At 44.7% G+C, this 22,770-nt stretch overlaps 1 protein-coding gene across 3 annotated transcripts in view; it reads right to left on the reverse strand.

The window, feature by feature from the left end:
• LOC1272460 (A-kinase anchor protein 9) overlaps positions 1-22,770 on the reverse strand; it is a 39,172-nt gene that overhangs the window by 14,214 nt on the left and 2,188 nt on the right. Inside the window, exons 2-10 of one of the 3 annotated variants that reach the window (XM_061663089.1) lie at positions 14,382-17,399; positions 14,162-14,305; positions 13,546-13,935; positions 7,450-7,575; positions 6,148-7,371; positions 4,749-4,916; positions 3,602-3,661; positions 1,884-2,078; positions 1,259-1,801 (exon numbers count right to left, since the gene is read on the reverse strand). In XM_061663089.1, coding sequence (XP_061519073.1) covers positions 1,259-1,801; positions 1,884-2,078; positions 3,602-3,661; positions 4,749-4,916; positions 6,148-7,371; positions 7,450-7,575; positions 13,546-13,935; positions 14,162-14,305; positions 14,382-17,399 — 5,868 coding nt within the window. The remainder of the gene's footprint in view (positions 1-1,258; positions 1,802-1,883; positions 2,079-3,601; positions 3,662-4,748; positions 4,917-6,147; positions 7,372-7,449; positions 7,576-13,545; positions 13,936-14,161; positions 14,306-14,381; positions 17,400-22,770) is intronic. The other 2 variants (XM_061663091.1, XM_061663090.1) reach the window with 2 other exon arrangements.

Here is a 22,770-nt window from a genome sequence, read left to right on the forward strand (position 1 = left end):
GAGCGAGCAATGAAGAGAGGCAGAGAGAGAGAGAGAGAGAGAGAGAGAGAGAGAGAGAGAGAGAGAGCGATTCCACAACGCAACTACACCAGAAAACGGTTCTATGTAGAGTGATCTCAAACAAACCCCCACCGGACGATCACATACACTTTCTCTTTCACTTCTTCCCAACGATCATAAAGACGTCATGTACGGATATCGCACACAGTCGACAAATTAAGATCCTCAATCGAGCACACGACGATCGAATGCTGGCAGTGTGAGGGAGAAATAAACTTCATTCAACAATATTAGTGTTGCAATGTAGTGGCGATCTGACGTGATAGAAATTGACAATGGTTTGCCATTCGGAATTTCTGTTGGACGCTAGAGCTACAATCAAATGTCTTAGTTCTGTCAAAGCTGACCTACTGATGTCACATGGCATTGAACATGGAAATACAGCAAACACCAATGCAGGACATTTCACGGCGCTGGCCTAACATCCCAGACGTGGCTGATCGTTTGGTTGATCACGAACACGTATGACATTGACCGGACTTTGACTTTGCTGGTCGTTCCCATGATTGGGAAACCGTCCGTCACCCAGTGGGACATTGAAGTTCAGCTCGCGACACCATATAGAAACGGTCACTTTGGCTGTCACCGAGCACACACTGAGAGGGACGACTACATTTCCATACCGAAAACACGTTTTGGTTCGAAATGTTTATTTTCACTTGCTTGCAGAGTGTTCGGAAGGCAAAAAAATCGGAGCAGATAAGTTACTTTGCAATGGCTATAAATATCACAGCATCATTCAAGGTCCGGAGGTTTCATATCAAAACATAGACCCAGTGAGTGGTAGTGAGCTGTTGATCCTTAATATCCAAGTGAGTCGTATCGTTTTCACGCAGAGATTCAAAACACAAATGGCGAGTAAACAGGAACTAGCTATAAGTGGCGTGAGAATGACTTCATCACTCATCGCACACGTTAGTTTGCATCTTAACTTGTTGTACCCAAACATAAAAAAAAGCTTAAAAATAGGGTTGTAGTTAATATTGACGATGATTGACTCTTTGGCACGCAATGTAGGTAACGTTTTCACCATGGAATAGAATTGCTTTTTCTTCTACAACAGCTTATGATTGGCACGACCGTGCCAAGCATAATGAAGCTATAAGTCACTTAAACCAATGTAACAAAGGATAATGGCACACCCATTCCCCGAACCATGTAACAAAGTAAAGAAGGAACGTTTAAATCCGTCACTTACCGCATAACCTCCTCTGATGTTGCTAATTTGCATCTCCAGATCGTTGATACGCTTGATAGCCACGTCTTCAACGCGCGAGTGTCGATGCAGCTTATCGAATATCCGTTGCACTTCATCGACCGGCAGCGGCGTTACTTTCGGTTTATCGCCACCGCCATTCGGCGAACCGCCGTCTTCTTCCGCCGCACCGTCCCCACCAGCCCCACCGGCACTCCTGCGCTGCCGATGCAACGGACTGTCCTGGTTGACGGACACGTCCTCCGAAGGGCTGCTGCATCCCACCGAAGCGCCCGACGTCGAATGAAGCGTCTCCAGATTCTTCGTCTTCCGGTCGAGCGTTTCCTCGATGTCGCGCAGCTGCACGGTAAGTGCCTCCAGCACAATGCTCTGCTCGGCCGACGGTTGGCGCTGCCGCAGCTCCTCCTCCAGCTTGGCAATCTTGGCGTCGTACCCGCGGCCGGCCAAATCCGTCCTCACGCTTTCCATCTCATGGTGGAGTGATTCATTTTGCAGATTCTGCACGTCGATGTACTTCTCGAGCTCCTACAGAAAGCGGAAGGAGTCGCGGCATACTTTACTACTTGCGCTCCTGGATCTCGCAGCACTCTCCGTCCTCTCTACCTACCTTAACCTTCGTCTCCAGAACGTGCTCGTTGATGGTTTTGCTTTCGATCTGCGTCTCTAGCTCGGAGATAATTTCACGCAGCGTGAAACCCTTATCGATGGAGTCCTTCAGGTCGGCTTCCATCTTTCGCAACCGGTCATCCCGATCGGCGATTTGCGTCGTAAGCTCCTTCACCTGCTGTTCCATCGATTCCAGCTGTTGGCAACAATTGGCAATGCATCCGCGTGCACAGAGCAAGCACAGGATGGGATTATTACTAGTCTTTTTTTTTTTTACTTTTTCATTTTCCTTTTTCCATCAAACTCTCTCCCGCTCCGGAAGCTAACCAGCTATTCTCAAGCCTACGCACATCTTTCGATTGATTCATTTTCAAACTTCAAACGCCTTTTCACCATGAACACGTAATCCATTGCGCTTTCGCTTTAGCTTTTAAAGTCAATTTCTAGCATTATATGAAACTACTACAGCTGTTTTGTACAAGAATGCATAAGGGGAAATTTCCAAAATGCAACTCAACTGGGAAAGGTTTACGGTAGTCATTCTCAATGGCACTCTCTATGAGACGATGGTTATGGTGATGGTGGGGGTCTAGCATTCCAAAATGTTTCTCTTCTTCAATTTCACAATTCACAATACTCTGTTTATGTCATACACTAAAATTAATACTCAATACTAAAAAAAGCAACTGTTGTGGAGGCTCTCCGGACCATGCCATATTAATCCTATCCTAGTCAGTCTCGTGATAGATACTACTGGAAATGAAAAAGAAGTGACGATAACGATGCAAGATGAGATGAGAGATATGGGAGCTATAAGCATTAACATGAGGAGGGACATAAAATCCATCTCCACTGTGGCACTGCATGGGTTGGTGTTTCGGAATTACCGACGAATGGGTTGTATGCTTGAGGGGTAAAAACTACAGCCGCCTTGCGCTACTCGGAAAAGAGAAAAGTTGTGGCGGAAGCAAACCGAACAAAGTAGAACAAAATCGATAATGAGATTTCGCACAGGACAAAGTTTTTGCGCTGTAATAATTGAGTGCTTATTGAAGGGCAGAGAAGCGATAGAGCCACAGTTTTACTTTTAAAATAAAACTTGTACAAAAAAATAAAGATGAAGCAATATCCGTTGCGCTACTTTCGTTATCTGTTCCACGCTATTTTTTCATTTCATTTCCGATTTCACAGTTAATTAATTTCATATCGTTTAGTGTGCTATAGGGTGGATGTATATCGTTTAGTTTGTATATCTGTACACTAACAAATTTTATCATCCATCAGATGATAAGCATAACTTATCCGTTCTCCATTACTTAATAATACTGTTGACCACCATTGAGAATGTAACCATGACCATTCAATATTTTGGTAAAGCTATATCATGTTCTGTGTTCCCTGTGTTAAATATATCAGCTTGATTCTGACCCAAATGACTCTTGTTTTTATCGCACAAAGCATATACGTCAATATTTGTACCTTTCTAATGATTGTTCAGTGCTATTATTTGCTAAAATACCAATTACCAGAAAAAAAGCGAATCTAACTAACAGTGCATATGCGCACCCAAAAACGCTACGAATACCATGAAGCTGTGTTTGTGTGTGTACTGAGGTGCTGCTGTGTACCATAATTACTACTCAAAATTACACCTAGGAGCGCAGGGAGTTGTGGGAGTTTCATTGACACCTTTAAAACTAAACTATCACTACCACTTACGTTTGCAGCAATTGCCCGACACTCTTTTGCATATCTACAGTCGCTCACGCATAGTCCCTCCTAATAAGGCAAGTGGTGAAGAAATAAGAGTGGTGCATTCACGACGAGCCAAACGAGAAACGTCGTACGTCGTGAAGGGGAGAAATAATAATAATGCGAGGTAATACGAGAGATGAAATAAAATCCAAAAATCAAATCAAATCAAATCAAACCATATACCAATCCCGAAAAAGTTGGAAATTACAACAGATACATTAAAGTTTACATTAATACAGTTAAATATCAGCAGCAGTTAGTTCGTCGTAGACGGGTAAATAATTTACATTAGAATTCACACGGACGTTGTTCGTTCGTTGTTTCGTCCGTCATGTGATTGTTGACGTTGATGTTGAATTGTGTGTATGGTGCGAAACACGCGTGTAATATGTGAGTGCATTTACAGATGGTGAAAGCGTTGCATACAAGAAAGAAAGAAGAGAAGAAAATACAAGAAAGGCGAAAAACGACACGTTAGTATATGGGGGTAGTACATGTAGGAGCTACAGGTGATGATTTCCAATCCAAGAGTTACGTGGCATCGTTATGGCGCACTAATGTAATGTATTAGCCTGCAGCAGCAGCAGCAGCTACGGTGCTTCGCATAAGAGGTGTGTGCATGTTTGTTGTGCTTTGGCGCCGTTAGTCATTACGATTATTACGAACTCTCCTACGTCCCAATGCTAATCCTTGTTGTTTGTTCCACAAAGATACATTTTAAACATATGGTGTTATCTTTACAAACACACCAATAGCCTCCCGCGTCGCCCATAAAGCATCCATGTGTTCGTTTGTGTATGTGTGTGTACGAATGGGTGTGTATGTGAAGGAATTGTGTATTTATTGCTCTCTATCCTTAATACCGGCAATGCCCAGCGCGAAAACCCCCCATTTGGTGGGCACGCGAACTCACAACACGCCACAGATGTGGAAGAGCAGGCAAACCCCCCATATCCCCTCGTTCGCAGCAGCCAATCGGCGACAGGCAATGGATATATATGTACGGATGGCCAGCACCAGTGCACAAACACCCCGTATTGAGCAACCCACACAACACAACATTCAAACACCCACACAGCACGCCTTTGCTGTGCCGGACGAAGAAACTTACCTCCTTGCTGGCACGCTCAAAGTTCACCTTATCCTTTTCCTTCTCGCGCATCGCGCCCTTCAGCCGCTCGATTTCCTTGACGAACTCGTCACGTTCCTGCTCACGTTCGGCGGCCTGATCTTCCAGGAACTGTCGCGTTGCTTTAAGCTGTTTATCGGCCGCTTCAATCTGCCGTCGGTCACATCACACAAAGCCCAATCAATACCGGTGGTACCGGTCGGGACGGTCACATCGTTTGCGCCAGTGTATCGGCGTTTCATCGATTTTCCATAGAAATTTGGCATGTATTTTCGGCGTTTCATTCATCCAGCGTGAGCCGTCCAGCCACCCCGAGGAATGTTGCATAGCAAAATGCGCGCACAATACCATATGGTACAGCATCAGGGCCAGGAGTGTGTTCGGAAGATGGAACATGAAAGTAAAAAAAGAAGAAGAAAAACCGGTTTGAGACGAAGGCGCAGAAACAATATAGGATAATGTGGCAAACTGTGACATCGTAAGACAGTTCTCGGAATGGCGTCAGTCTCGGCAAGCATCTCAGATAACAATAACAAGAAATGGCAAGAAAGTTGAACCCACCCGGCCTCTCCACCGTGATAAGCAATTTTGGGCGGCTTGAAAAATAACAGCTGTTTACAGACAGGAGGCGCCACGGCCGTCGGTAGGAATGGGTGGAGAAGAGCGGCAGCGAAAATGATTGCCAGCGAAAGGATGTTTTCTCTTATCTGGCATAAATTAAATGAATGATCGTTCACATCACCAGAGGAATGGGAAAGAGAGGGAAAAAGAATGGAAAGCACATCATTATTATGCCTTTCCACCTCTCCCCATCGTCATTAACATTGTCAATGGAGATTTGATTTTCTCGGTAAGGATTTTTTTTGCTTCAATCACCATCTAGCGGGTTGATTGCGCCCCACACTCTACAATGTTGAGGTGAAAAGATTGCTCTTCATGTAAAGCTCAAGTGCTGATGACAGTTTTCATTAAACTTGGTAAACGAAACAGCACCTCTTGACTAAAGCTCGTCCAGGAAGCCCGTGTGCTAAACCCAAACCCATATGCCTTCAATCTGCTGGCAATCCAAAGAGAATCGATAGGTTCCGACGTATCTAGGGCAACATTTTCATCCCGCCAAAGGTGAAATGTTGTTCACACATGCTTGTGCGTACGCTTGCATAAATATAATCTACGTTAGAGGGAGCAAGAGCAACACTTTTGCCTTAACACGATCCATTTGCTTGATTATTGCGACATTTTCTGAGCACATTCTGCTCCACTGTAAGGTGTGAATGAGTCCAACCAAATTGTTTAAATTATACCACACAGCACGATCGAAAAAAAATTAACCGAATGCTGATTTCAAAACATTAATGGTGCCTCCCCTTACAAACCCTACCTGCAATTGCAAATCCATCCGGTCGCGCTTGCCATCCTCCAGGTAGCGTTCCCCTTCCCGGCAGAAGTCTTCCACCAGCTGCAGCAGCATCGAACTGTCCTCGATCGTTTGATCTGCCCCCGCACCCGTGGTACTGCCCAGCAGCACCTTCGCACGCTCCTGCAGCTCCACGAACGAGTTGTTCACACGCTGCGCCGTCGGCAGTAGCGCATTCGTCCCGTAGCCTTCGCTAAACTCGACCCGCTGGCTGTTGAGCTCGAGCAGATGCTGCTTCGTTTCGGACAGCTCGCTCACGAGACTGCTCTGCTTGCTGCGCGCTTCGGCCAGCTCCGATTCGAGCAGTTTGCGCTCGTCTTCCGACTTGAGCAGCCGATTCTTCAGCTCGTGCAGCTGCATGTTCAGTTCTCCGTTTAGCTGCAATCCGGTCAGATCGATCGGAAGGCTACGGCAGCCATGCGCACCGTTCGATTTCGCATCGCTCAGTCGGTCCGGTCCATCCTGTTGTCGCCCAATGTTTTCATCGAACGAGCGAGCACTTTCGAGCGCTTTACCGCGCCGTTTCAAACCATCTTCCTCCTCGCAGCTGTCATTCTTTTCGGACACCCGATCGGACTCGTCCTCTTTCGTGGTGGTACCGCTGGACGACTTTTGCTTGATACGCTCGGACAGGGCAAGCAGACTGAGCGCTTCCGCCCGCAACCGTTCCAGACACTCTTCCAGGTTGAGGGAGATGTTTTCCGGCTCCGTGCCGTCGTCACGCTGCTGCTGCGCCTTTGCCGACACGTACTCGACCAGCGATGGATCCTCAATGATGGATATGATACCGGACACGTCGGGAGCGAATTTGAGCAGTTTGCATGATGCCAGGAACGATACGTCCGTAACGTTCAGTGCACTTTCGTTGGCGCTGCAGTCTACTGCCGACGGTTCGTGCGTCTGACCATCCTCACTGCCCAAGTCAACCGTTTGCTGCGATTCATTGGCCTGCTGCTGCAACTGCTGGTAACGGTGCAGCTCCTCCAGCACCGTACTGTTGAGATCCTCCTCGCAGATGGAGAAATATTTGGCCAGCCCGCCGACCACATTGCGCAGCGTCGACGAGAGCTCGCGCAGGTTATCACGCTCGCTAATGATTTTGTCGAGCCCCCGGCTAGAGTCAAAGGTTGTGTGGCGTTTCAGCTTACGCTGCAACTGCTTCTCGAAGTCGTTCCTCATTCGGGCCATCTGGAAGTATGGATATTGATTGGGGGCGCATTAAGGGTTTGATGATTTTACGCACACCAAGCAAAACTGCGGCCTTACCTCTTCTTCATGTTTGAGTTGCAGTTGAGCGATTTCCAGCTGGCTCTTGGCCGTGAACTTTTCCCGCAGCAAAACCAGCTCCGGTGGCCAATGGCTGTCCTCGAAAGAGCTGTCACTGAGAAGAGCCTGTAAAGAGAAAGCGCATTGAATGTAATCAAAAGTGGATAAGTTTGTAAACTTCCTTTTTTTAGAATTAAAAAAAAATCATTGAATTTCGCGTTCAGTTCTGGCAACAAATTATGAAAAAACTTCTAACCCAAATCAGATTTTTTCTATGATCAGGGAGCGTATAAAACCACCACTCGGTACTGAACACACGTGGCGTCGATAATCCTCCCATCGACGACGCCATAACGCCGTTAGAACCCTAATCATTTGCCTCCCTTTGCATCACTTTGAGTTTGTGTACGTATAGGGTGGTTCATGTGGTACACAAAGAAATAATAAAAAAACATACACACAATTGAAAAATTGAGCATAACAAAACATTACTCGGACAACTCCTACCCTTACCATACGGAACCCACAGCTTGTGTTTCAATGTTATACAGATTATTGTTTGTGAAAGAGGAGCGGTTATTGCCGTTCGAATGATGTAAACAAAGTCGTAACTATCGAGCCTTCCTTACACGTGCACAAACATACATATATAGAGAAGTACTTTTCCTTTACAACTTCTCTTCCCATATTGAGCTGGCATAACCATCGACTCCACGCGTTGATTAATTCGTGGGGACTGAAACCAATTAATACCACGAAACACGCTCCAATCAAATCGATTCATTTTAAGCGGATGATGATCATGGTATTGTAAAAACAGTCTCATCGATTTCGAAAGAAATTGATGACAATTTGGGGTTCGTCGTGTCTTGTCTAGAAGCAACCATAACAACCTTCCATACGACTGTAAAAGAACAAACGCACAGACACTCTGCCCATGCCAACCCAATGCCATTGATCTCTATCACAACATGCCCCGCGCATGCTGCCCAATCCAAGCGCAGCAGCAGCAATTCCGGAGGAATTTTTGGTTGGGTTTAAATATGGGGAAGGGAAAGTAAAAATAAAAACAACAACTGCAATGCATCTTGCAGCTGAAGCTGCAACGCACCACTACTAGCAGAACACGCCGCCGTTCTTTCGGGGTTTATATTTAGCCCCTTGCATGGTGGAGTCGGTAGAAGTCATCATCCCCATCACTCCCAGAACCGTTCATGAAGCTGCCACAGCCCCAGCCCGGTCCATTCGGGGGTCTGTCGGCGACATTAGGCAGCATAAACTGAGCATAAGTTGAGATGTGCTTGTGGATAAGAAAAACGGTCGCATCGTTGACGTTTCGCGGCTGCAGAATGCATCTAAACGCCGCCATTCTATGGCACACTGAACCTTCCCTTGCACTCCTCCGATGCTCCCCTCGATCTCGTAGTTTCAAATGCCGGAATAAAGTAGCCCCGGTGTGGCATGTAAAGCGTCACTCATTCCCCGAACTCGGGCGCAGATACCGCGGGAACATTTCAACCATATCGCCTTAATGCATGTGGTGCGATCAGTCTTGTGTGTGGGCTGGCTGGCCGCTCGCTCGACGCTGGGGCCGTTTCTTAAGCACGAAATGAGCCAGCAATCGTGGTACGGAACCAAACAGCGAAACCGCGAAGGAAGCGGATCGTCTCGCAAGTCGGATGTTTGTCTGGTGGTGGCTTATTATATCCAACGATTCACTAACAAACTCCACGGTTGACAACCAAAACTTCTATTCACAATAAACAGCAATCAAGTCGTAAGATCAAGTAGAGAACCGGCCAAGTAAATAAATTGTGCGTAAATAAATAATTAAAAATCAGCCATAACATTCTCGTTCAATCCCAACAGCAACTGAACATCGTCATTTTCATACCCATATACACACGTCAAAAGCTGTTATGAGTTTCTCTGTGCAAATTGCACAAATACACAAAACAGCACCCCGACTCGACCGTCATCGGGTATAATGGAAGGAAAATATTTTAAGTACAAATTCGTTGGCGCGATTTTGCACCGCATTTCCCACCCCTCCAGGTCGTTGCAATCGAAGCGAATCACATTGATGGTGAAAAGCTTTCTACACTTCAAGTGGATCGAACTGTGCTGAATTGAGACGGATATGCGAGAGAGCAGTGCCTCGGGTGTTTCATTTGAAATTACGAACGTTTCAACAATGTTGTGATGACGTTGATGGCGCTTCCAATGTTGTTATCATATCGGTTACAATTTACTATGAACCAAACACTAAACAAAAAGAGCGATAGTAATTGTTGGTTTATTTTTAGCTCCTCACTAAACCGGAAGCCTCTTTTCAGCATCATCTACAGGGGACAAGCAGTTTCCCGCCCGTGTGTACACAGCCTCCATCGACGGTCATTAGTATTAATTTAATTTTGGGGTAGCATCAAGCGTGTTGACGGATTTGGGCCAAATCTGGTTCCGTCTATGGAGAAGGGCGCCACCGTAAAATAAAACAAAACAAGCAAGAGAAAGAAATGTGTCAACTCACGAGCTCGCATCACAAAACAGGGAGACAGTGGTAAGGATTCAATTACACAGAAAAACAAAAAAAAAAGGTTCAAGCTGGATTATACGCATCACAAGAAGGCGCACAAACACGCAGCAACGGAAGGAAAATGTTGGTTTATTTTTGGCATAATACAAGGAAAAGGGAGGGTAACCGTCCAAGTGCATTTCAAAGGCACCGGAAATGTTTACGTTTAAATTTAACTTCCATCAAATGTGGTGCTGCGGGTGCATCACACCGGAGAGGACCGGATGCATGTAGATAGATGCACGGAATATGATCTTGAAAATTCACCGGAATAGCTATAAAAGCCGAAATAGCTTGATTTAGTTATGTTTAATTTTTACATACAAATGATCCATCGAATCTCGTACTAATTAAATATCAAAGAGTATTATAAGAGTATTAAGAGTATTATGATCGACATAAAATCTGCATGTTTATAATTTGTTTTTTATTTAATTATCAGAAATTAATTAGGTTTACTGCCACAGCCTGACGCATGGAGCAATGTTGGTGTTCTTGCTGCAATAGTTGTTGTACCAAGTAAAACGTATAAAGGCCGGGCTACATTGATCGTACTCGCAAGCGTAATTTTGATTTTCACTAGCGCATCTGGCGGCGGCTGGTGGAAGCTTTTTTTGGTCATCGAGGGAATGGACCTGCCGGATCTCAAAATTTAGTAGTTTTTCCATCGTTTTCCATTGCAAAAATGGATACAATGCGTGCAAAACATGTGTATCTACGTTTTACAAAACTTTTCTCCTTCGATTTAAGTAAAAAACATGGAAAATTAACGTATTTTCTGGAGCGGCACCAAATTGTTTGACAAAATGCTTCGGTCAACCGCCGCCAGATGCGCTAGTGAAAATCAAAATTACGCTTGCGAGTACGATCAATGTAGCCCGGCCTTAAGGCAGGTATAAGTTATTTAACACTTTGAAACTAATTGTACGTAGGAAATAAAACGTATTACATTCAGTAAGTGAACGACTCCCAATCATCAACACCAACATACTAGAGCTCACACTGACTCATATGATTTAATGTTATTAAGATACAGAAAAAAGTTTATTTTTGCTGATAAGCATATGAATGTGTGTCAATAGTTAATTTTTATATCTGTATATTTGCATATTTGCTCCTATCACTGTGTTGACAGCGCGAGTACCTACATTCCTACATCTAAACATTTCATTGTGTGATGGTTTTTGATGTATTAAAGAGTTTAAATTATTATGTTTTTATAACAATTGTTTCAACAATCAGCTATTCTATTTTTTATTCTCTCATCTCAATCAAAATACGATTGCGTGTGGTTTTTGTATGTTTGCGAATGATTGTTGACATGTTTTTAACCGATAAATGTCAAATTTCCTCGATAAATGTCCTCCTTCCGCCGATAAACGCACTCTAAGCCGGTCTAGTGGTTAACTCGTACGACTTAATAACATACCCGTCATGGGTTCAAGTCCCGAAAGGACCGTGCCCCTATACTTAGGACTGATTATCCTGCTATGGGGGGGGGGGGGGGGAAGTCACTGAAAGCCAAGCCCACAAGTGGTACAGGCAGGCCATGGCCGACAACGGTTCTTGAGCCAAAGAAGAAGAAGAAAGAGCAAAAGGAGCAAGAAAGTAACAAAAATGGGTTTATAGCGTTTTGGTCCAAAATCAACAAAGACCGGCCAGTTTCCCTTTGCGCTTATTAAATCTAAAAACGCTCACTACGCCAAAACTGACCCACATGTGAACCAAATGATAATAACACAGCCAAAACCGTATTTAGTTGATAAGCGGTACTGCAACATTTGTCAAGCACATGTTTAACGTGCTCTTTTTTCCCATGTGAAGAACTCAACAGAATCAACCAAAACACATACGCGCACACAAACACATTCGGCCACCAAATTATTCCCATGGTTTCCCAGCAGCAGCCGCCCGAAAAAAAACAACCCCACCGAGGGCCCGCAGGTCCTCCTTCTCGCACTTAATCTGCGTTGATGATCATTACCTTCTTACCCAGGCGTACGTCTATTGCGTCTGTCGTCACTTCCTCCACGCGAAGGGATTTTATATTTGCAAACACGCCACAAATTCTATTAATATCGGCCCACAATATCAATGCGTACCGGACACGGCGAAACGATGACTTTTTGTTTTACTTTTCTGACACGGTTCTGTTCCCTTCACACGTTGCACGGTGCACCACCACCAGACCAGGTCGATCTTCGCAATGAGACTTTCCCACCGAAAGGTACTACACTCAGTGTACAAGATGGAGACACTGGGTCGCCTTTGTCACCGCTCTTTGGCAATACTGCTACGGGTCACTTTAGAACTACTACCATTATTATCGCGCTATGGGGAATCCTCATTCATCAAATCACTTTATAAATTTAGGTATTTGAAATTAGCGTACATTCACTGTTATACCTCACTACACAACACTCTCTTCACAGAAAAAAGGCATCAATTTTGTAAAAGCAATATTTTGGCGCGTAAACCCAAGCGTTCCAAAACTACAGACAGAGTCCAAATGCAAATCAATGTACGAACTCTGCCTCAATTGCGTCATTGCGTGACAACACACTCGATTCCCATCCTCACTGATTAGAATTTGAAATTCAACTGAAGTACAAAACAGCCAACGGTTCTCTCATTCGAGCAGCAATTGATCTAAAAATACTGAACGATCCACACACGCTTGTGCTCACGCTCTAACGCAAAGTTCTTCGCGCGTGCGTGCCCTTCTCCTGAGCGACCGGACCGCACCAACACGCACCAGCACAGTACGACACAAGCGACAAGCGGAGAATGTTGTACCAGAGTGTGTCATTTCCCCCAAACCGAATGGCACTCAGAAGCATAAGTTTAATGGTGAGCGAATTAAAGGGGGAAGAGATTTGAAACGATAACTCCCGTTTATTTGAACATTGTAGAAAGGCTGAATGATGTGCTGGGTCCCACAGTTGCCTCTCATTCCGTTGCAGTCTTTTTTTCCATCATTTGTACGTTCCAATAATTGTACCCTTGATAGGATGCCTCTTCTGGTCATCAACGAAGCTTATCGCTTATCGCATTGATGTTTTCATGAGCTCTACCCGTGAGCCTATGAATCATAAGGAACGATAGGGTAAAAATTAACCATCCAATTTAACAAAACAGGATACGTCATGAAACGTGGTGAAGATACATCATTTCAATAATAATTTATTATCTATTTATACCAACTTAATAAGTTGATGCATAATTAGTCGTTATATTACTATCGAAAACAAAAAATGAGTTTGGAGAGCATTAAAACTTTGAATGAATAATATATAAGCCAAAAGATGGAAGTAAAACGTGTTAATGGAAGCATACGAGAAATTTCCCTCGCAGGAACCATTCGCAGTTTTCGCTATCACACAACAGATGGCGCTGCATCCATCGCTTGCAGGACAATGTTAGTTGCATACAACGAACGGGTTTTCATGCTTGCATGCAACACCACCACGGGTAAATCAACAGCGGAACCGTTCCTTTCCGTGCCGGGCCTTGCCACTTACCTGTATTTGCACTTCCAGCTCCTTCAACACATCTTGCCGGGCGAGGGCTACCTGCTCTTGCAGCCGTCGCTCGTACCCGTCAATGATCTCCTGCAGATCACTGTCCGATCCCAACTCTCCCACAGACGTTGGCGTTTGCAGCCGGATCGATCCGAGCACCTGTTCGGGCCGCTCCTGCACAATCTTGTTAGTATCGGATGAGCAGGGGTTAGTTAGCGGTGCATCATCGGCATGAATGTTTGCCGCGTCCGAGGTGTCGGTGGGTGATGGGGGACGACGATCGACCGATGGCTTAGGTGGTGGTGGTGTTGGCGGTGGTTGTGGTTCATTTGTTAGCATTGGTGAGCAGTGATCCTTCACAACGGAGGAGGTGGATGCCGTTTGATTAGACTGAAGAATGATGAAGAAGGTTTCAACACACAATGAGTAACTACGTGAACTGAGAGGAAGGTTATAACATCGTGGAATGGATCGCAACATGAGGAAGGAGAGTTTATTGTGCTTGTAACTAAACTCGAAAAAGAATGAGTGAGGAGTTAAGGTCAACAATCATGCAACATTAGGCGTACGGAATAGGATCATGCAAATCAAACTTATTTACTGCATAAGCACTTACCAGCACGTGTTTCTCCTGCTCTTTGGCTTCGTACGCTTTCAGTTTCCCTCGCAGATTTGCAAAGACTCGTTCGTGCTGTGCGTTCAGTTCCTTGATTTTACTTTGGTAAAATTCACGAACCTCTTCCGCCGACAAGTGACGGTGCTGTCAAACAATCAATAATACAGTTTAAAATTAATAACACTTAATTTAATCAACAACTCATTTAACTTCTTCATACCTCCTGTTCCTCGATAATTTCTACCACAAGAACCTCGTCCGCGCTCGCATCCGTTGCATCGATCGTTGTTGGCGTTATCTTCCGGTGGGTTGGGCTCAGATAGATGCCCTCCTTGTGCTTCCGGCGCGGGCTCGTGTGCTTCGACTGGTAGCCTCCGTTCTCTTCCGGGAACTCTTCCGCGCCCGATATTTCCGATGCCGTATCATCGTTCGACAGGCGACGACTTTGCTGCGAAAACACCTCCTCCGAGTACTGTTTCTCCAGGTCGACCACCTTCTTCTCGAAGTACGTGCGCAGATCGGCCATCTCTTGCGTGTGGCGTGCCTCCAGCTCGGTGCGCAAAGCGACGATCTCGATCGAACCGGCCTTTACGCTTCCCAGCATCTGTCTGAGCCGATTCACTTCCTGCTCCTTCTCCGCCCGCTCTATCTGCAGCTGCTCCCGTAGCACGCGATTTTCCGTTTCCCCACCGTCACGCACTTTATCGAGCTCTTGCGTAAGAAAATCATCAAACTTCCCCTGGACCATGTTGAACAGCCGCACCTCGTCGGGCGCCAGGTAGCGGCGGAACTGTTCTAGCTGTTTCGAAATCTTCAGCGGAATGTGCATTGGGTTGAGCTCGGAAAAATCGCTACACCCGGGCGGCTCGAGCAGCCGCTCGGTGGCCCCTAGCGGTGGATCGTCATAGAGGTCGGGAAAATCGGACAGCCCACCATCCTCGGTTTCGCTCACGAGATCGATCGATATTTCCGAGATGCGTTGACCGCCTCCGCCGCTGGTGCTTTCCTGATCCGGCGGCCGCACACCGGCCCAGCTGCTGCTCTGCGCCTTCAGCTTCATGCTCTCCACCGTTTCGGCTAGCTGTTTCTTCAGCTGCGTCACTTCCGCCGCCAGCTTTTCGCCCTCCGACTGCAGCTGGTTGCGTTCCTGCAGCGATTCCTTCAGCTTGTCCGCCAGCAGCTCGATCCACTGGTTGCGCTCCATTATTTTCCCGTACAGATCCTTCTCCGCACTGGCCATGTCCGCCAGCTCACCCACCGGCCGATACTCGGTCGAGTTGGTGGCCATGCTGATCGAGTCACTGTTGTGCGATCGGCATGGTGGCTGCTCGCGCAACGATTCCGCACGGCTACTGCACGAGTTCGTTTCCTTCCCCTGTGCCGTGCCGCCCTCCTTGCGCCCGCCGTACGCATTCAACAGCACATCCTTCGTGGCGATGATTTCGTGCAGTTTGCGTATCTCGTTCTCCATCGTTTGGAACATCTTCAGGCTGATGACGCTGTCGAATTCCGGTCCCGCCTTTAGCGAGCCTCCTTCGGGAATATTTTCCTTATTATCCTCGTAGATCGTGCTGCCAACCACACTGTGCTGCTTCTGTAGCAGCTTCTCCTCGAGAATGGAGCGCATCTCCTTGCCTCGTTCGATGAGATTCCCAGGCACGGGACTAGCGCCCTCCTGCTGCCGGCTCGTCACCTTCACTCCCATTATCCTTTGCTGTTCGTCGTCCGTGTTCGATGAGTTACCACCACCACCACCTCCAACTGTATGCTCCGATTCCTCGGAAATGTCTTCCAGCGCTTCCTTTTGATCGACCGGCACACGTTCCATCGGTTTCGCCGGCTCTCCGCCCGGTCGTTCGGTCTTATCTTCCAGCACTTCTATCGCTGCGACACCTTGCGCCTTGACCTCCTCGAACGATTTGCTCGTGGTTAGTATTCGCTCGCGTAAATCTTCCGATATGCCGCTCCCACCGGAAGACGAACTGCCGGACGGTTCGTTCGACAGCCGGTCGCTCATCGCCTCCGACATCTTCATCGGCCCTAAGCTCGTAAAACCAGCCCCAGATGGACCGGCGGCACCACTTCCTTTGCCAGCACCTATGCCATCGGGAACGCTACGACTTCTGTAGTCGGCGGAAAGTTTTCCCTGTCGTGCCACCGAACCGCTGGACGCGTCCAGTTCGACGCTTCCCACTCGCTCACTCTCGGTGTCCGGAGCGAGGTCGGAAATGTCGTTCGTCGTATTCAGACTATTATCCTGACTGTTGTTATTGCTCTCTTCCGCCATGACGTTCGGTGGTTTCTGGTTTCGAGCCTTTTCTTCTAGCCTTATTCCACCCCTTTGCACGATAGGCTGGTTCCGTTGCTTGAGTGCGTTCAAGTTCACCTTGCTATCATTTATCAGCACGTCGTCCTCTTTAAGGGGCGATAGTTCCTTCGCGTGATGCACTTGCACTAGCTCCAATGGACGTTTCGGGCTTTTTCCTTTCCCGCTGGCCCGTTCACCTACGGAACTTTCACCCTCCCCACCGTCCTGTCCGAAGGAATCTTCGTACTCTTCGTTTTCGGACGATTTCGGACGATCACGGAACGGGCTGTCCTCTTTCTCGCTCCGGTCACTTTCAACTGTCGTTTGAAAATGTTGTGCAATTTCGTCCCCGGACAACTGCAACCGATCGATGTCGAACAAACCACTACCACTACCACCACTCGGCGGCCGTTCCGCACTGCGGGGCAAAAAGTCTTCGTCCTCACCGATATCGAACAACTGTCGCTTCCGATCGGCAACGGCACTACCAATCGAACCTTTCTTCTTCGAACGATTCAACGCAATCACTTCCGCACTCCTGGAGCTACTACTATCGTCACTGTTGCCGTCGGTCGGCACACTGGCACTACTGATTTCGGCCACATTCGCCTGCTCGTCATCATCGTCGTCGTCGTGGTCGTTGTCTACCGGCGGCACTATTATTTCTTCCATAATCTCTAAACTATCGTCGTCATGATTGTCATTCGCGCTGAGGCTTTCCGATATGCTCGCGCTGGCACTGCCTTCTCCGCTGAGCTCGCTGCCACTGCCGAGCAGCTCGTCCTCGAGCCGAAACCGTACCGACGATTCCTTGCGGCTGCCGTAGCTGGACGTTGATTTACTGGCGCTGGCACTCCCAGCCGAGCCGATGCTACTCCCGCTGGTGACACCGGTGGCAAAGGCTTTCTTCGCTGCAGGTCCTTGGTGACCCTGGATATGTACCGGAAAAGGAAAGAAAAAAGGGGTATTAGCAAAGGTTATTCAACGAGCAGTTCAAAGTTGTCGCACAACGGCTATGGAGCATTGTTGGGGAGCAAAGGTCGAGTCCGAGGGTTTCGTCGTAAATTTTTGCACATTAGCGTCAACTGGATTCTTTTTCTGGAGCACATGGTCTGACCTGAATTTAAAGAATTATTCAGACATTATACAAGACGCAATCACACGAGAGCTCGTCATTGAATCAATTCATTGATTTTCATGAAAAACACTTAAAAACTTCTAAGAACTGATTTAACGAATGGAAGCTTGATTAGCAGTTTTAAACGTCATACTACTTTCATTCAAAAAAGACCTTTTATCTGCAAACCCTAACGGAAAACTTTTAATGTATCCCCTACATTTCGTATTTGGGTCAATGGAACTAAGTCACTGTTAAAAATTGGCTTCCAAAATCAGATACCTTAAGGCGATGGAGGCGATAGGGAGGAACCAAACCGAACACGCAAACTGAAATCCTTTCCAATATCTACTACAAAGCATAAAGGAGGGAAAGGATCGACTTTGAACATGCGATTTCGTACCGAGAGGATTCCGCCGCAACAGTAGCAGGTAAGAACCATAAACAATGTTTACTTCCCCAATAAGCGCTCCTTCGCTTGTTTGCCTCTGTTTCCCGCCTAACCCAAACGATGGTGCCCCGCTTTTGGGGCTAAAAGTTGCAATTTTTCATCAGCTTTGCGTTTTTATGTGCCCAACTTTAACTATCTTTAGCAAAACATTCCAGGGTTCGCTTCCTACGAAGACAGCAGCAGTTGTTTGATCGATATGTAAGCGATGAAACAAAGGGCCCGACGATTCGTGTCGTAGTTCACTTTCAAGTGAGGATGGGGCATTGAAAGATGAGCCCATTATCATCATAGCAGAGAGCAGTAACCAATAACCCAGTGGGAAGGACAGTGTAGTTAACTCTGTGATTCTATCGTCGTAAGGTAAGTGGTATTACGTGCCCTCAAGATATGTGCGATCGTGACAGATTCCCAAAAATGGAGAGCATTTTAGGTTTAATTTTCTAAATTTGCCACACAGAAAGCGAAAGCCCGACACAGAAAACTGCATTCAATAACACCATCTGTTGGTGGTGTTGGTGCACTAATTTATATGCCTTTTAAATCATCACTCACAACTCAAAATAATGCATTGTGGCGTATGCCTTTTCCGAAACACGCATTCCGATTAGGAGGGTAAAAACAACAACAAAACAATACTACAAACGCACAAAGAAAACACTGCAAAGGAAAGCAACAACCATGTCGATTACGGCGAGGTTTGCTTAATTTTAGAACTGCATCTGTGCAACTAGGCGGTCGTCGCCAGCATTCGTTGGTTGGTGCATTACGGATGATACGGATGATTCAGGGACCCCCGAAGCTCCCGGGACGGGTTTGCTCAGGGGGGCGCGCCATCGATCATACTCTTTTATTATGGCTTTTCATTTAAAATACGATTTTACACATAATTTTATCTATTTTAAGGGACAACTATTCCTCAAATCCACGCAGTATGAATTCTAATAGCGTAAGAAAAGACGACTTAACACACACGCACAAACACGATCACGAATGTAGTAGGAGGTGGTTAAGATATTTTACAATATACACCAATCCATCAAGCAACGAGAATGTCCACTAGTGAATGATTTCTTAACCCTTTACACTGAGTCCTCTCTGACGCTGAAAAATGTGTCTCAAGCAACAATAAAAACATACCGTACGGCATGAGCACACATTTTCAAACGCCTACGTAAGCAGAACAAAGATTTGTCGAAACAACTTTTCGGTTTCGGCACATTCGGAAGCAATCAATCGACGTGTTTTTTACTTCCGATGCATGGCCTAAAGCAAAAGAGAACTGCCTAAAGCTAGAGATTTCGTACTTAATGCAGATAAATCGCTCCTCGGAACAGAGATGTCCTACAATAGCTTCTACTGTAAACGTATCACCGGCCACTGACTGGTTTATGTTCGCCGTACGACGACACTGCTGTGACACATCGTCTTCGACCCTTTCGACACAAAACACACGAACGTACTGAGTGTGCAGTCACGATCCGCGGCTTCATCGGTCTCCATGTGCTTCGATGGCAAATCTAAACCGAACGAGCGCGCAAACGAACGAAATTTTCGGTATCGAATCGATGTTTGTGGCTGTTTGTTCGGGCCACACCACCAAGGGGGCAGTAGTAGGTTGGTGTGTTTGTTTGTTGGAATTTGATTGTTCAAATGCCTATGACAAACACTAGAGCGTGCCACTTCCAGACGCACAGCGAAAGAAAAAAAAATAACGTCATTCCTCTTAATTTCTTCAGGAAATGAACATCTGGAAATACTGAAAAAAGCAAACATAAAACATTACAAAGCAGACAAGGTATACATATAAAACGCCAAAAGAATGATCAGTTACCGATCCCGTGTTGCATTGGTTTCGTTTTTATTCTGGCCACCACTTTACGATCAGCACAGATCGATGAATGAAAATGATCTACTTCTACCGAAAATGATTGGATCATTTATTTTTATCGCCACTTCATAAATCCAATCTCACTTGAGACATCATCTGCCACTCGGAAGTTAAACTTCCCCTACCTCAAATTCCACCCTACCCTTATCCGACTCGTCTAGCGCATAAAAACTGCCGCCACCGCCGTAACATAAAATCAACCGGGCTATTAATCTTCCATTTCAAATTCCAACGAACCGCTTCGATCGTCGCTATCGCTTTTCGGGCGGAAAGGAACACGAAAGGGAGGAGTGTGGGCTTAGAGTGCGACATTGGCACACACACACGCACACACCAGCTTCCCTTTCCGAATGGTAACGATATCCACTTGCAACCTACCTCTATGGAACATTATCCCCCTTGACGATCAGATGCCTGGGTTTGAGGATTCTTATGTATTTTTAGTTCACACGCCGTATGATCGCATGAAAAGAGGCGGCGAACGCGTATGTGTGTGCCGGTGTAAGGTTTCCAGTGTAATTATTTTGTCACCATGCGTCATATAAATTTATTTAAGCTAAGGAAGATGCTCTTAATACTTGAGAAGGATTTTATCAACTTTACCTCAAAAATGATTCAATCAATCAATTTTTATTTGTAAGTTTTAATTGGGATTTTTTGCTTAGTTAAAATGTATTTAAAATGTATTTAAAAGTAATACCTTTTAAAATGTATTGTATTATTATGAAAAATTGTATAAATTGTGTGTCGTCTTTTTTTTTTAAATGACCCTCAACTATGATCCAAATTTAAAAAAGAGCCATTCAATGTGTCCATTTCTCACAACACTGACTTGATGCCACTATGGTCCAACTTGTTACCGTGAAAAAATCGTGTTCAAATGCACCGATTGTGTTAAACATCTGTGACGATTTAAAAGACATCCAGATAGCCGCCACACATGCTCTGCAGGTCAGACACAAGATCGACACATCCTACACTAAAGTATGAATGCGTTACTGCAGTGATACATACGAACAATATTTTACTCATTTTTTCAATCTGAAATGCATGAGAACACGGGGCAACATGGACATGCTGAGGATTTTTATTTTATCACTCCCAATATAAAGTAATGCGGTTAAGAAACATTAAGAAAAATATTTTAAAAACACATCAAACTTATTGAACTTTCATTAAAAAATATGTGATTTGCTTAACGTTGATTTACTTGACTATCTGGAATATTTTATCAACAGTCATACGGTTTCATTTCAACAGTTTGTGGAGCAAATTGTGATTATTTAGCAATTGTAAAATTAAATGAAAAATATAAATATAAATTTTGGGGTCAAAAGAAACAGGACAAACATTTATTTACGAATACTTCTAAAGCAATATAAAATTTTACTATTTTAATTAATGTTAAACCCATCAATTTTAATAAAAAATACATTATTTCAGTCGACTTACGGTATTAATTACGATATTCGACTAAACTATACAAAAAAGCATACACAACTTCAACCGATAACTTAAAATGAATTTTAAAATGAGTTTTTCAAACACGTAACAGCTGTGTTTGATAATTTACAATGTATGTAGCTGTGTTTGTTAATGTACAATGTGAATTGTGTTCTCTTCCTATCTTTTGTTTTGCTGTCCAGGAAAGCCATTCAATTTTTTCTAAAATATATTATTAAATTTAACGCACTTTTTACACGTTTCAATCGAAGAAATCGAATCTTTTGAAAATGAACTTTTTAGCATTATTGTGTGGACAAATATAACACCATAGCCTCACTAGGCGCCATATGTCGCAAGCATATGCTCATTTTCTATCAAGCATAACTGCCCATTTTGCCCCACATGAAACATTATTATATTTTTTGTAACATTAATAAAACTAAACACTCAATTGCCTTGATGTCTTCAGACAAATTGTATATTATATCTTTAAAAATATACCATTTAAAACTTCCACGCATCCCTTTGACATTGTTTAGAGCTTATTTTCGATGTAGTAAAAATTATATCAATATGCTACTAAATCTTAATTTGTATTTTTCTTTATTGTTTTCTTTTAATTATAGGTCATAAAATTTTCATGGTGTTTAGAATACACTCTAAAGAATACAATGTTTCGGAATTGGAATTTATCCTTGCCGTGAAATAATGTTTAAATAAAGTGTGCCGATTTTACCCCGCATGCTCATTTTGCCCCGTTCACTCCTACCTTGCTCGTCTACTGTATGATTATGTTTCCTCTTTAAAAGCAGATACTCTTGGTCAGGTTTCGAAGTTAACAGCAGAATTTGGGACAAGTACACCACCGTAAGCATATCTGCTTGTGATTACAAATATCAGTTTGACAAAATCAGATTATGCGTTCTTTATCATGGAAAGAACACATTTTTTTTTTAAATTAAAGCTGGATTCCAGAATGCAAAATACAACAAAAAATAAAAATCGACCATTTAATATTAAATTCGATACAGTAGTCCAAGTCCTTGAAAAGAACCAATCTGTACACTCATTCTCATTTTACTAAAGTTAATTTAAAAATGCTTAGTGACATACATGGCCCTATGGCACTCTTGTCTCAGTCCTGTCATAGTCGGGAAATCGTACGACCTACCAAATTCATGATATGATATTTGAAGTTCATGATATCAAATATCTTACAGAAATCATGTCCGTTTTGCTCCGCCTTGCCATAAACATACCAATACCTCATTAACCGCAGCGAGCATCGCATGGATTTTTTTCTTTTTGGAAAATTAAAGTAAATTTTCCGGAGCGTCCTCCTCCACCAGCATATTTGGGGTGTTTTGCTACCGTCACTCCGAACGTTACCCTTCATCCT

The sequence above is a fragment of the Anopheles gambiae genome, chromosome 3, assembly GCF_943734735.2.
Source record: "Anopheles gambiae chromosome 3, idAnoGambNW_F1_1, whole genome shotgun sequence".
In the NCBI taxonomy this organism is placed as follows: domain Eukaryota; kingdom Metazoa; phylum Arthropoda; class Insecta; order Diptera; family Culicidae; genus Anopheles; species Anopheles gambiae.